This window comes from Labrus mixtus, chromosome 14 (assembly GCF_963584025.1).
Source record: "Labrus mixtus chromosome 14, fLabMix1.1, whole genome shotgun sequence".
Taxonomy (NCBI): Eukaryota; Metazoa; Chordata; class Actinopteri; order Labriformes; family Labridae; genus Labrus; species Labrus mixtus.
This window is the reverse complement of record NC_083625.1, coordinates 21,964,164-21,978,831: the sequence shown is the minus strand read 5'-3', so window position 1 is coordinate 21,978,831 and position 14,668 is coordinate 21,964,164. Positions and strand designations below refer to the sequence as shown.

Here is a 14,668-nt window from a genome sequence, read left to right as displayed (position 1 = left end):
GCCTCTCATGATGACCTAACAACTTCATTCTGGTGTCAGTGACTAATAAAATTGAGGTTTGAAGCATAAATGAAAAATGTTGGGGTGAATTACGATCTTTGAACTTTTTAATAAATTAATATCACACTTGAGGTGTTGGATAGAAGATAACCTACAAGGCTGTGAAAAAGGAATGAAGTCTAATAATGTCATGTAGCCGCACACTGATCACAGCAAGTCTGTGGTATAATGTGTATTTTAATAATCATGAAATGTAATTAATATCAATCGTTAAAATAATATTCATTTAAATCCAAACATTGACGAAAAACATTTAGACGCCATGTTTGCGCCTCGTGCTGTTGTGTTGTGAAACATCTGCATGTCCGTCGTTATGTAACAATAAGATCACATTGCGTTAATACGATTGGTTCGTTTATGTGACTGTTATTTAATCTAACGAATCAAAACTAAGTACCCGATGAGGGCGAGCTGATACAAGCCAATCAGAGTCTAAAGACGTTTTCTCGTGACGTGTGCGGCCGTCAGTTAGAGGCGCCATCTTGTTGTCTCCGAAGTGACCAGAGAAGACGACAAGCGGCAGAAATTCAGCACAAATCCGGCGATACTTTTCTCCTAGTCAGAGCGGAACATTTAGCTACATGAGTTCATGGACTGCCTGCTAATCAATGGCCACGTCAACGATAAGAGTCGCCTAGGTTTACCCGGGTCTCTCCGCTCAAAGATGGACGACAGCGCGGCGAGGGACGACGCCTGCCGAGAGTACCAGTCCTCTCTGGAAGACCTGACGTTCAACAGCAAGCCGCACATCAACATGCTGACCATCCTGGCCGAGGAGAACCTCCACTTCGCCAAGGATATCGTCGCAATTATTGAAGCGCAAATAAGCAAGGTTTTTATAAATATAGAAATACTTAAATTCCAGCTGTTTCTGTCCGTGTACGTTAGAAGGCCCAGCAGGCTAAGCTAGCTGTTAGCTCAATATGGCGCCCAGTGCAGTGTTACACATGTCCCTTAGCTACGTTACATTCAGCTTTTGTTGTGGTTAGCAACTAAAAACAGCAGCGCTTTATATCAACATACATCGTTTAAACTCAGTTAGTTCGTGTTAAATCAAAAGATCTGTATTTGACTCGGAGTTGTCAGGATACCAACATGTAAACTTCGTTTACGAGACTTTAAGAAAAAACGAATAATCGCGATACTTCGCCCACCGAATTTATCGGACTTGTAGTTTTTATATTAAAAAGTTCAGACAGTTCTATTAGATACTACTGAGCATTAAAATAACATAAACTGTATTGTTATAAGATGTGTGTTATCAGAAAGTATTTAAGTATTACAAAATCGTGAATTATTTTTGCTAAAAAATTTGTTGTATTTAAATACACTAACTATTGGAGCTGACTGAGCTCTGTAGGAGAGGGAAACACAAACACGTTTTTAAATAAGAAACCGGTTTGTCACTTTTCCTCTCCCGATACTTTAAAGATCATCTGATCTTAGTAACTGATTAATGTGTTATAAAACATAGTAATGACTTTATGAAGCAGATATAAACACGAGTGTTCATTAATGAATGTAACCTCAGACAGCAAGTTGAAAATAGTAAGAATAATGATTGTATTTACTTTTTAATAAAGTGGAGGATCAGACTGTTGGACAACCAGAGAATCACTAGAAACAGGCGTTTGAAAAATGTTGTGTTGAGTCAGACGTTTCATAGTTTGGGTGTGAAGTAGGATGTTAATGATTAACCACAGTTAAGAATTTAGTTGATTAAAAATGTATTAACTAACTATCTGTTTTGTTTACTATATAGCGGCAGTCTCATGTAATACCATTGTATTCCAAAGGAGGCATCTTTCACCTTTGCCAATCAGAAAAAACGTTTGTCATTACGAATAAAAGGAAGAAGCGGTGCGGAGAAATATGAGGGTTAATGAAGCGGTCAGCAGGAAGTGTTTTCTGACTTACTGTGAATAGACGCGCACACGACGTAACTGGTGACGGTTTCAATAAAACATCAACTGAGACAAAGACGTGTATATATTGTAGCTTATTAATGATTAATCGATGATTATGAACGTGTTCAACTATCAGTTAAGAAAAAAGACTTAAAGTGAAGTAATAGACGAGTTTGAGTAGTTGTGGCGTTGGAGTAAAGCGTGACCTCGCAGCCCTCACGTTAATAATCGGAGCTTTTTGTACGTCGAGGTCGTCCTCTTCCTCTCTGCTGATAGACACCACACAGTGTAGATGTTTGATTTCCTTCTTCTGTTAATAAACTTTGCCAGGTAGATGTTGTTAAACACAGAGGAGAGCTGGGGGGGCTCGTTAGACCCCGCCCCTGTCCTCGACCTTCTATAGACCAGCGCCGTGCCTCTCTGTGCTCCGTGTTTACCTCATCAGATCGAAGCTCAGTTTCTCTGCATTCATTCACTAGTGAATCTTGATTTACTGAAATGTCATTGAATGGTTAAAATGTTATAATAAAAAATGTGAACTGTGCTTTTTGTCATTTTTTATTTCCCAGTGTAATTTATTGGTATGCCTGTGGTTGACTCTGAGCCACACGGCTGAGTCCGGCTTGGCCCGTTGGGATTCAACGTAGTGTGTGTAACTGATGCTGCTCAGTTAGAACTAACAGTAAAGTTAATACGCAGCAGCTTAAACGGGTCATCATGTGTTTCTTTAACCATTGAGGAGACTTAAACCTCTCAGGGGTCAAACCTAAAAAACGGTGTGAGTGAATGAAACTCGCAGGGTGTAACGATTCAAAGTGGCTGGGTAAAGTACAAAGAGTGGTTTCAGGAGATGAGCCCTCTTTGGAGGTAAAAAAAAAAAAAAGTTCCAGAGGACTGGACTCCATGTTTTTAATTATTGTTTTTTTTTTTTATCTCCATGGACGTTTCTTTCTCTTGTTTCTGAGGGGTCGGTCGTGTGCACACTGGAGTGACAATGGAAGAGTTGCTGCACGTTTTTGGATATATCACAGCTGTTGTGAAACCTTCAGCCGGCTGCGACCGACTTATGGACTATTTTGTTTTGATCCAGACAGAAGAAAACTTTGAGACGCTCTGGACTGTCCTCCTTTTTTAGGACGTCTCGTTTCCTAAACTTTGCTTCACCTGGCTTAAACCTTTTTTTTGATTTTTGCACATTTTGATTTTTCACAGAGTGGGTGGTGATGGGGAGGGCGTTGAGCCCCTGTTTATCCTGTTTTCTTGTGTTTTGAGCATTTGTTCTGAAATGTTGCTTTTAACCCCTGTTGTGTTCTAAACTTGTCGAGTTCTCTTATTGCTCCAGGCCCCGTCTGCCGAGAAGCTTCCAGTTTTGTACTTAGTGGATTCCATAGTGAAGAATGTTGGAGGAGAATACCTTGCAGTGTTTGCTAAAAACCTAATCACTTCATTTATATGTGTCTTTGAAAAGGTACAGTTCTCTTTGCTGCTGTTTAGCTTTCTTCAACATTTAAGAACTTAAACTGTTTAGCAGCCCACCTCACTGCCCTCCTGTTTGTTGTGTTGCTTGCTTTTTAAATGTGACCCCCTGCACTCTGCTCCTGTTGACGTAATGCCATAACTTAGTGCTTCTTATAAAAGTATGGGAGGGTGGGCTTTATGCATTTACAGCTTTAATCACAGTATCTTGTTTAACCTCTTAAGAATATCTAGATCTGTCTATTTACTAAGTTAGCATCAAAGTGCTGCTGCTTTAGTTGTGCTCCGGTGTCTGTGGGTAGCTGTGGACCAAGTCCTGTCCTCTGTTTGTAGGTGGATGAGAACACTAGGAAGAGTCTGTTCAAGTTACGCTCCACGTGGGACGACGTGTTTCCTCTAAAGAAAATGTACGCACTGGACGTGCGGGTCAACTCGGTGGACCCGGCCTGGCCCATCAAGCCGCTGCCGCCCACCATCAACGCCAGCATTCATGTCAACCCCAAGTTTTTAAAACAGGTGTGTATGAGCTGCAACCTCACGTGAGAGCGGGGACAGGTTTACCTGAACGTCTGCGCACAGAAACACGAGCTGCTGCTCTCGATGTTCGAACACTTGACACACAAACTTCTGACCTTAATGATTCAAAGCACAGCCACAGATGAAGCTCCAACTTCTGAACTAGTAAAGTAAGAGTAAAGGAACGGAGATGTTAAGTTTTCTATCACATAGCTGAACATTATCCAGATAATAACGAGTCTGAACTAAATCACAAGAACTGGCGCTTATGTCTCTCAACACTGAAGGAACCTGTTGTGAGTTTATTGTGATCTCGTGTAAAAGACGAGTACCAAATCCTCCTGTCTGAGACTAAAACATATTGAATGATTTTTCATGAAATAAGCGTTCCTCAGATGAGTAAATGATTTTAAAAAAGTATTTTAATCAAAGTGGTGCTGCAGGTCTCTGATGGACTGAAGTGAGCTCTTTTCTTTTAACTTTGCTCCGCCTGTTTATCCTCTGATCCTCTTGTGTGTCTCTAGTCTGAGGAGGTGTCCTCACCACCGCCTACCCCCGCCAAGCAGCCTACGCCGCAGCCCCCACCTGTAGCGGCGACGGCCCCTCAGCCGACCCCGGCGATCAGTCAGTCCAGTGTGACCCAGGAGCAGCTGATCCGTCAGCAGCTGCTCGCCAAACAGAAACAACTCCTAGAGCTGCAGCAGAAGAAGATCGAGTTGGAGCTGGAGCAGACCAAAGCTCAGCTGGTAAGGCCGTTAAAACGATGACGCCGTTCGATTTCTTTTCTCTGTTTGTATGAAATAATTAAAATCTGTGGTTGGTGTTGTGTGTCTGCAGGCTGGAGGCTTTGTGATTCCCGTTTCCACTCCAGGCTCGGCTCCAGCAGTGAGCGCTGCGCAGAAACCCATCACTCAGACTGCTCCTGTGGTCCGACCCTGGATCCCCCCTCAGACTCAGGCAGACACAAAACCCCCCACAAGAGACCCCCGCCTGAACCGCATCGGCCCCCCAGCTGCCCCTCAGCCCAAAGAACAACATCCTGGGAAGAAAACAGACTCAACCACGACAGGAAGTACCACGCAGACGCCTGAGAAGAACCGTCCAGAAAAAGCCAGGACCCCTAAGAAGGAGGCGCTGGAGGAGAAACCCAAGTCCAAGCCGCTGTCTCCGATGCCCAAAAATGTCCAGAATAAAAGCAAACAGGTGGAGGGGGAAGTCCAGAAGTCCGTAGAGGTCACTAAGAAAGACCCCCGGCTTAAGAAACGTACGCAGGACAAGAGCGGGGAGACCAAAGACGAGGAGCTGAAGGAGAAGAAGAGATGCACTGACAAGAAGGAACGAGAGGAGGCGCTGAGGGCGGCGGAGCCTCAGAGGTCCAACAAAGGGAAGCTGGTCAACGGCTCTGTGAGCAAACACGACCGCAACGAGTCCAACGACAAGCCAGAGTTCAAGACTGGAGGTAACGCCCGCACGCACGCCAGGAAACGTACCCGCTCACGCTCCAGGTCGCGTTCCCCCGCTGCCTCCCCCAAAAGGAAGGACAGGAGATCCCCGAAGAGCCGAACCCGGAGCAGCTCCCTGTCTCCGTCCCCATCCCACAAACCTGGCAAACCACGGAGGGTCCGCGCAGACGAAGCAGAGCACGGCAAGCCCGGCCGAGAGGACCGCCTCGCTCTAAAGAAGAACCAATCAGAGAGCAGGAGGTCGAAGAGGCCGGCGGAGGAGCGACACTCCGAAACAAGAGACTCCCACTCTCCACGAGGCCACGAAGGAGGAGCCAAGGAGACGAAGGAGGCTCCTCACCGCTGGAGGAGCGGCTGGGAGGAAAACAAACAGTGAGTCGCTTCATCGTTTTTTATTTTCTCTTCTCTCAGTATAACCACGGAGCTTTAAAGCTTTATTATTTATCAGGGCCGTCCGCAGAAAAAGAGCCACGCCCAGCGTCTAATTTTGTGCGGCCGCTCTAAGTTAAAATCTTTCAACTTTTCATAAACTGAATGTTATTCCCCTTATATTTGTTGCCTACGAATTGTGTATTATACCCACGTCCTCCTCGCTCCGTTTGTGATCGGGAAATAAACGATCTCCAATATAAAACATTTAATGATAAGGGACGGAGCAATGTGTGTGTTCACGCAGAAAACGACCCCCTCAGCCTCTTTTTGAGAAACGTGTGATGTACCACTTTAAAGTGGCTTTTAATGAATGAATCCACAAAGCGAACAGCAACAACTTCGCTGTCGATTATTTTAATCTTTAAAAACTGAACATTTGTTTCCTCTTCAGCACGAAGCTTCCGGAGGAACCTCATGTGAAGCCCGGACCTCAGAGACACAAACAGTACGGCACCCCGACCCGACCTTCAACCCCCCGGACGCCCAAACATCGGCTCAGCGTGGACGCCAACATGCAGATCCCAGAGGTCTTAAACTCCGCCTCCAAAAAAGACCTGCTGAGGAGGGTACGTCACACACTAACACACACACACACACACTGCTACTGAGGTCGAAATACAACAAGGAGCAACTTGAAACAAAAACCCTTTCAACCCGATGTGAAACGGCAGGCGAGGAAACGTGTGTGAAACAAGTTGAGAGTTTTGCTTCTAATTTAGAATTTAATCCCAGAATAAAACAGAAAGGAGGACGTTTGTGGATTAATGCAGTTAGACCTCTGCGGCCCCTGAAACATCGGACTTCTCCTCATCCTGACATCAATTATAGTGTTGACTAAATCTAAATATTCCTGCCGTTAACTAAAATTACTGCCCCAGAACACTAAAATTGACGGCTGATACTATCGCTAGCTAATGCTAGCTAATTAGCACTCACGGATGCTTGAATGATGAGGAATTTCTTGCCCTTCACTTCTCAAACAGCAGCATTATCAACCCAGACTGATCTATAATACATAAAGCTGCCTGTATGTTTCCATCTTACAGCGGAGAGGGAGAGGGATTCTCCTCTAAATATAACTGAAGTGACGTTCTGGTGTTACGGTTAAAAGAGTGACCATGTTGACTTTCAGACAAACGCAAATGAAAGTGTCCTTTGTTCCGTTTTTGAATTATCATAATGTCAAAATTACTTAAGAGATATGTTTAAATGAAAGTTAAACAAATAGGCTTTCGTTACGACACGTAACGTACGACAACCAGACTCACTCGGCTGACAGTCACCAGTTAACATGGTAACTCTTTTAACTGTAACACTGGCACGGACTTTGCCGTTTCTAGCGATATAAATCGTTTCCCGTGTGTTGTTACAGTATCGCAAGTGGCCCAAACTCAAAGTTTATGTTAGTATCATAGTTTTGCTATGTTTGTCAGGTGATGTAAACATGTGTCGTTTATTGTAGATGTTAAATTAAAAGCTTGTTGCAGTTCCGCGCTGGTGACGTCAGTGAAAGCTATGAATACCTAATCAACTAAGAGAGTTGAACGGCAGAGGGCTCCTCAGTTGGGAAAAAGTTTGTAAATGTTGTCGACTTCTTGTCTGCAGGCGAGTAAACGCCTCGAGAGCGGCGAGATCTCCCAGGAGGATTTCCTGAACATGGCCCACCAGATCAAATACTTCTTCCAGTATCAGGAGGAGAAGCAGCAGCACTCTGAGAACTGGGACCGCTCCGGAAACTTCTCAGACAAGAAACAGCCGGTGCTGAACACGGCGCTCTTAGCACAGCCCCGCCTCCATGACCCTATGGACGCCGCACAGCTGTCTTACTACGAGCACAAGTCCAAGCTGAGGAAGACGCAGGTCGCACACAGACCTCCAGGGGAGGAGTGGGAGGACAGGGAGAGTGAGGGCGAGAGCGAGGTGGTCGGGCAAGGGGAGAAGACGGGCGGACGGAGTGCTGGTCGACGGGCGCTAAGGGAACGACAGGGTGAGTAACAACCTTCCATCAACAACTAATGACGAAGGTTTCATTGATCAGGTGTTTAAATATTTTGGTTATGAATTCTGAGCTTACTGAATCAGACTGGTGTGTTTACAACATCTTCTTGTCCGACTCTTTCAGGTGAGAGGCGGAGCAAAGAGCGCGAGGAGCCCCTCCCACCAACTGGCCCAATGATTGAGGAGTACAACCACGGGAAAGAGTTCCCCACCCTGAAGTCTCTGCCCGGCCTAAGATTCAGGAGGAGAGCTGACCCCCGAGAGTCCAGTAAGTCTGCTGTTATCTGCGTCTCCATGGCAGCGTGTTCCATGACGTGTTTGATGAGTGATCAGAAAACGTAAAGTCACCTGTTACCTGTCGTCTTCCTCCACAGAGAGGTGTGAGATCAGTTTCTGGAGCTGCAGGGAGTCAGGGTTTCGATCAGTGAGAGGTCAGCAGGGTCAGAGGTGACGCAGATCACCACAGTCATGTCACAGGGCATCATGGGAAATGTAGTCAGTCAGTAGAAAGGCAGAAGAAGAGTTTAGGTTCTTAATGAGCTTCCTGTTCTGTAGTTTGTGTCTGTAGTCACTGTGATGAGTCAGCGCTCCTTCAATGTAGTCACATTCTTCTTCATGGGTTAATTTTCTGTTTCCAGCTGAAAGGGAGTGGAACTCGCCGCTGACGGAGCGCCAACGTGATGAGCAGAAGAGTGGCTACGATGCCCCCCGGAGGTACGGCCCCCCAGCGGACTCTAGACTACCTGACCCTCGGAGGCCGGATGTGCCCCCATCTGGCACTGTGGTCCACAGGAACTGTCCGAGCCCAATTGGTCCAGAGGCTCCACCCCCGAGGTTCGAGCGAGAGCGCCTGTCTCCTCTCCAGCCGAGAGAGACGGCCGAGGCGAGTCCAGTCCCTCGCTTTGAGAGTCCAAACAGTGAACACTCAGACGATGGGCCCCTGGACGCCTCCCTTGCTCACCCTACTCCCAAATCCATCCTGAAGGCCCCGGGCCGAGCAGGGCCACTGTTATCAGGCCTACAGCACAGTGACTCACCAGGCCACACCCCCCCTCACGAAGGAGGACACGCTACGTCCAGGTACGATGGTCCCGCACACATGGGCCCCTCAAGACCCCAATCCCAGGGCTGGTATGAGGGTGGGGGCCCCGAGCACTACGAAGACACGTCCAGGTTTGAGGGACCTCCTCACCCCGGCCCCGGCAGGTTCGAGGGGGTCGGGCCCCCACATCGGTTTGATGGCCCTCCCTTGCCACATGGTCCAATCAGAGGAGGCGACATGGGCCGGTTTGATGGTCCGCCTCACCCTCAGGGTCCTGGGAGGTTTGACGGGCCTCCTGTGAGGTTTGAGGGACAGGGGCCTGGACTGGCTCACTTTGAGGCCCCCATGCAGCGCTTCAACAACATGGCTCCAGGTCCGGTTCCAGGGCCAATGGGCTTCCAGCAGCAGCGGCCCCCCCGCTTTGACGGACCCCCGAACCAGATGGGCCCCATTAGGTTTGAGGGCCCTGGATCAATGCACTTTGATCAGCCAGGACCCCGCTTTGACCTCCCTCAGCAGGGTGGACCCCCCCTCTATGACTGCCCCCCCAGATTCACCCCCCAGCAGAACCTGCAGCCCCCGATGAGGCAGATGGCCCCGCCCATTTATGAAGGCCCCATGGCCCCCCAGCAGAACTTCAACATGGCCCCACAGAGGTTCCCTGAGCCCATGAATCCCCAGTTCCCCGGGGGGCCCATGACGTTCCCTGCGCAGCCTAACATGCAGCCTGCAGCCAACTTCAACATGCAGCCGGTCCCACCCTTCAGCCAGCCAGGCCCCGCACCCTTCTACAACCCTGCTGCCCCCGCTGTCGGCATGCAGCAGCCGGTGAGTCACACACCTGTCACTCAAACTCTGCCACACACACCTGTCTGTTGTTTCAAACTGAAATGTAACAAGCTTCACCTTTTGAACGAGAGTTTGTGAACACGCCTCGGAGTGACCTGTTCCTCATCGCGTTTCTTTTTGTCCCTATTTGATACATTTCTGTCCTCGGCATCTGACCCTGTTGTCTCGTTGTTCTCAGGTGAACATGATGAACCTGAACCAGCCCTTCCTGCCTCAGAACACAGTGCCTTTCACACAGCCAGGTAAGATCTCCTTATGTCAGGGACACAAATCTTGAACTTTCCGAAGCTCATGTTCGATTGCCGCTAGATTGTGTGAAAGTTCAGGGTGACGCGCAGCTGGGCACTAACTGTCAAACAGGCATGTGGTAGGAATTTCAAAATAAGAGTGTATATAAAGTGGGTCAGTTCAGTACGGTACATTTATTGGCGTTTCCACTGTCAAAAGTTGGAATGGTACCAAAATAACCGACCTGTATCGTCCTACTTTTTACCCTTCTGTTGGGGTGCCAAGCATCCTGAGCCGACCCTAAAGGGCGGAGCTAGACACACTGCTGTCCATCGATTGGAGGAGAGAATCATCACTTCATGCTTGACAGCGACAAAGGACAAACACAAATTGCACCATGTTTAAATATCCTGTGGTTTTTAAGAGAGTCATTGCAAGGCTTTTTTTGTGACTGACAGCATGTAGCTCTGCCCCATGGTCGACCCCAGAGGTGCAGACCTCATCTGGACGTCCTCCATTATTGCCTTGTTGCCCGTTGTTTTGTGTGTAGCTTATTGTCGGGCTGCACTCTGACGCGCTGCAATGATGTCATGCCATTACTTAAACTGGCCTCTGATGTCCTTTAATCATTTTCTGGGATTAAAGGAAATGTTCTGTGTCGATGTTTTGCAGCTCCTGTCGTCCCTCCAGAGAATCACTTCGGTCAGGTGGACGTCAACGACCTGCTGTCCAAACTCATCTCCAACGGCATCATCAAACCATCACAGCCTGAAGCCACGCCCACTGCCAGCACCGGTCAGCACACCTCCCTCACTCTCACGTTTAAAATGTAATATGTCTGTTACCATGGAGACATTTAAATTTCTGTTTTTGTTTTCCAGGATCTGCAGGTCCTCCTGGTCCTGCTGCTCCTGCTGCGGTGGAGGAGGAGGAAGAGGACGAGCAGGATGAGGAGGAGGGAGACGTCCCCGACCTCACCACCTTCAAGATAGATGACATGAAACCGTGAGTTCATACAAAGAGTTGAAGTAGCAAAGCTTTAAAAACAGACGTCATGTTGAAACCAAAACAGTGAGAGCTTGTTCGATCGAACGTTTCATTCATGTCGTCTCTTTTTGTCTCCAGCCGTTACGAGAGCGTGGTGACTCGCCTGTACTCGGGGAATCAGTGCTGTCTGTGCAGCATGAGGTTCACCGCCGCGCAGACCGACATGTACGCCGACCACCTCGACTGGCACTTCAGACAGAACCACGCTGGCAAGGTCGCCGGCAAGAAGATCACACACCGCCGCTGGTACTACACACTCAGGGTGAGCGAACACACACAAACTCTTTTTGCTCTCCATTACAAACCAGGACTCAAAGGAATCTCAGTGTGTGAAGACGTCGGATCGTCTGTGGTTTAAGTGATTCAGATCTAAAGCAAAGTGATTCGGATCAGTGACGTTTTGAGTTGATGCAAATTTATGACGCCAGGACTCTGTCCAAACTCCAGACCAAACTCCAGCCCAATGACAGCTGCGATCAGCTTTAGCCCCCACGACCCCAAGGGAGCTTGAAAGTGTTCAAAGCAAAGGCGATCCTTCCTGGCTGCCAGTTACAAACACTTGTTTGAACATCCGATGGCACTTTTTAAAACGGGGCGTTGACGTATCACGCGTTTACAATGTTTGCTTAAGTTCTGTTCCCATGTAGGAACAGGTTCTCCAGGCAAATCCAAATCTGCGTCGTGTTGTCGTTGATTCTGAATCCTTTCAGCGTGTTTGTTGTCATTGATATGAAATAACGACCCAGCTGTGAGACGTGAACGCAGACATCAGAGTTCTCTAACGTGTCTGGAGGGATGAATGCTGTTGAGTCTCTAATCACAAAGATCCTGAGGTCCAACACGTAGGAGAAACCCCTGAAGGATCCTGGACTCTGGTGGGTTTGATTCATGTGTGCGTGTTTTCGTGTCTCCTTCAGGACTGGATCGAGTTTGAGGAGATCGCTGACCTGGAGGAGCGGGCGAAGAGTCACTTCTTTGAGAAGGTGAACGAGGAGGAGGTTCAGAAGACTCAGGCAGCCGCCAAGGAGAAGGAGTTTCAGTGCGTGAAAGCCGCAAAGGACCAAGTGGGCGAGGTGAGACACTGTTTATCTCTAACTGTAGATGTAACCTGCGCTCTGACGAGCGAGCGAGTGATGACCTGTTCTGATCTCTCCATCCTGCAGCTGTGTGAGATCTGTCAGGAGCCCTTTGAGACCTACTGGGTGGAAGAGGAGGAGGACTGGTTCCTGAAGAACGCCCTCCGGGTCGACGACAAGGTAACACAAAAGCAGAACACACACCGCGCCCCACCACGGGGGCCTCAGACCGCAGGTTTAGAACCAGCGCTTTAGACAGTAAAGGCCCCATGTTCTTCTGGTGTTTTCTTTGGGGTCAGAAAACGCTGACTGCGCTCTGGAGCGTTTGTGTCATGAGAATAAAAGCACTGCACGTGCGTCTCATCTCCATGACAACAGTCTGTTGTCTACGGCCGCCGCTGTATGACCGACACTGATCCGTTACGTTTTACTGCATGTTTTATATTTGAGATGATTCTCTTCCAACGCTGTGAGCATCAAATTTACGATAATGACGGCCGGCTCTCACGTCTCCATCAGACACAGAGCGAGGACGACGTGGTTACTTGACACGATCCGTATAAGAGCAAAATACAAGGAGTCCAGACTGATCTGCTACATGATTGGCTGGTTGAAAAGAGCGCTGGTGACATCAACAGCGGCCTTCTGAAAAGTTGAAGCACTCGGAGCGGCTGCACTTCGAAAAGGCAGCCTGCTGTTATAAACGCTCTCTCCTGATTGGTTACACCTGAAAAACAACATGCCAGGTGGAGACAGACCGGAGAGATGGTGAAGTGGTCACTTTTGTAATCGGAGGTTAAAATGATCAGAGACGTGTCGGCTCGCCTCCCGCCATGAAAAAAAGTTGTTTATGTATCAGTTTTTATTTGACGAGCGGGTCAGGGGTCATTAACGTTTCTCACTTCCTGCTGACTTTTATAAACCTCACCTGTCTGATGTTTTCTTCCGCAGAACTTCCATCCATCGTGTTTCGAGGATTATCAAAATGTGAGTATACGACGCTGAGACTCATTTATAATAAAATCATAAGAATTCAAACGGTTCAGATGTTTGACCTGCTGATGTTTGCCTCCTCAGTCATCATATGTCGACGTCACACCGTCGCCGACCAAGCTGCTCACGGAGCACCCGCTGACCACCTTCATTAAGAAAGAGGAGGAAGAAGAGGAGGACACGTCATGTGCTTTGGCCGCCGCTGCTGCTGCTGAGGCCGCTGTAGCCGCCGCCGCCTCACAGGAAGTGAAGAGTGAGGGCGGCGAGCTTCCTGAAATAAAACAAGAGGAGGAGCTTTTAACTGAAGTGCAATCGGAGGAGACGGCGGAGTGATGACCCGACCACCGCCGCCTCGCGTCACTTTTTCTTTGTTTTTGGAGAGAAAACGTGTTTTTATCGCGCCGAGTCCTCGGAAACCTAAACGTCAATACATTTTAGTATTTGGATCCACGCGACCTTTTGTGGTCTCTGTTTCTGTGAATCAACTGAACATGTTTGTTAAGAAGAGTTTGGATGACAGATGTAAATGATTTAATTTATACATTAAAGTATTTTTGGTATGTGTGCTGTTCCGATGATTGTCTGCAGTCGAGCCTCGTTGATTTATTCCACCTCGTAGCTCCAGGTGATGTTTGTGGCTGCGCTCAAAGGTAAGCATCAGCTGATTGGACGGCTGGAGACTCTGCAGGAGGCGAATCGTCGGAGCATCTGCAGATTTATTTCTTTGGTTGCTTTTCAATAAAAGAGTCTGAAACGTGTTTGTTGGTGTGAACACTGATTATTGGTCCTCTCTTCACTTTGTTGTTTAGGTTTCAATAAAGTTTGGTTCAGTTTGACGTCTGTTTCTGTCATTTTTATTTCACACGAGTGACTCATCCTTTCATTTAGAGATCTCAATCTTTTCATCTCAAAAATAATAGCTGGTCATTTATTAAACCTGAAATATTTTAGACTTTATTAACAGCGGTTCTTTGTCGTCTCAGCGCTGAAATATCAGTTAGATGTTTTTAAAACGTGATCTTATTTGGTGTTTTTGGACTCTGGGGACTTTTTGAAGAGGAACTATCTTACACTGATGTTTTTTTTTAAGGAGGGAAATGTTTTCGGACCGCAGGAATTTCATAGTTCTTGGAACCGTTGAAACCCTCCCCCTTTTTTTTTTTTTTTTTATTGATTCTGCACTGCAAGATCTATTTTAGTTCTTAAAACCCGTTAAGAGGAACCTTTTTAGCTCCTGTTTCATATTAAGTACCATGGGGGTAGAAATGCAGACAGAACATTCCCATGGCATTTGGTTCTCAGGGAATTCCCTAGAACTAGTTCTTCCTCCAAAAGTCCCCAACTGTTTGGTCCTAAACTTCTCATGGGGGCTTTCTGTCTGCATTCACACCACCATGGTACCAACTCTGAAGCAGGAGCTGAAAAGGTTCCTCTTTACGGGTCCTAGGAACTAAAATAGTTTTTAGTTTGCAGAATCAATAAATAAAAGGGAAGGGTTTCAACGGTTCCTAGAACTATGAAACTTGAAAAAACATCACGCACCAACTTTGAACTCCCAGATTGTCCGACCTTTTGTCCTCT

At 47.4% G+C, this 14,668-nt stretch overlaps 1 protein-coding gene across 2 annotated transcripts; it reads left to right on the top strand.

The window, feature by feature from the left end:
• Positions 1 to 513: 513 nt before the first annotated feature.
• Positions 514 to 13,923, top strand: pcf11 (PCF11 cleavage and polyadenylation factor subunit). Of its 2 annotated transcripts, none has more exons than XM_061055837.1 (17): positions 514 to 892; positions 3,310 to 3,435; positions 3,777 to 3,959; positions 4,484 to 4,705; positions 4,797 to 5,794; positions 6,246 to 6,420; positions 7,460 to 7,841; positions 7,977 to 8,120; positions 8,491 to 9,722; positions 9,922 to 9,985; positions 10,644 to 10,766; positions 10,853 to 10,976; positions 11,097 to 11,280; positions 11,936 to 12,091; positions 12,182 to 12,274; positions 13,046 to 13,081; positions 13,172 to 13,923. In XM_061055837.1, exons 1-17 carry the CDS (start codon positions 650 to 652, stop codon positions 13,418 to 13,420), a joined length of 4,734 nt encoding a protein of 1,577 aa, XP_060911820.1. In that variant the 5' UTR covers positions 514 to 649; the 3' UTR covers positions 13,421 to 13,923. The 2 variants fall into 2 exon arrangements, with proteins under 2 accessions (XP_060911820.1, XP_060911821.1); XM_061055838.1 differs by lacking the exon at positions 514 to 892 and adding an exon at positions 1,371 to 2,045 and having other exon boundaries at positions 2,109 to 3,435.
• Positions 13,924 to 14,668: the final 745 nt, after the last annotated feature.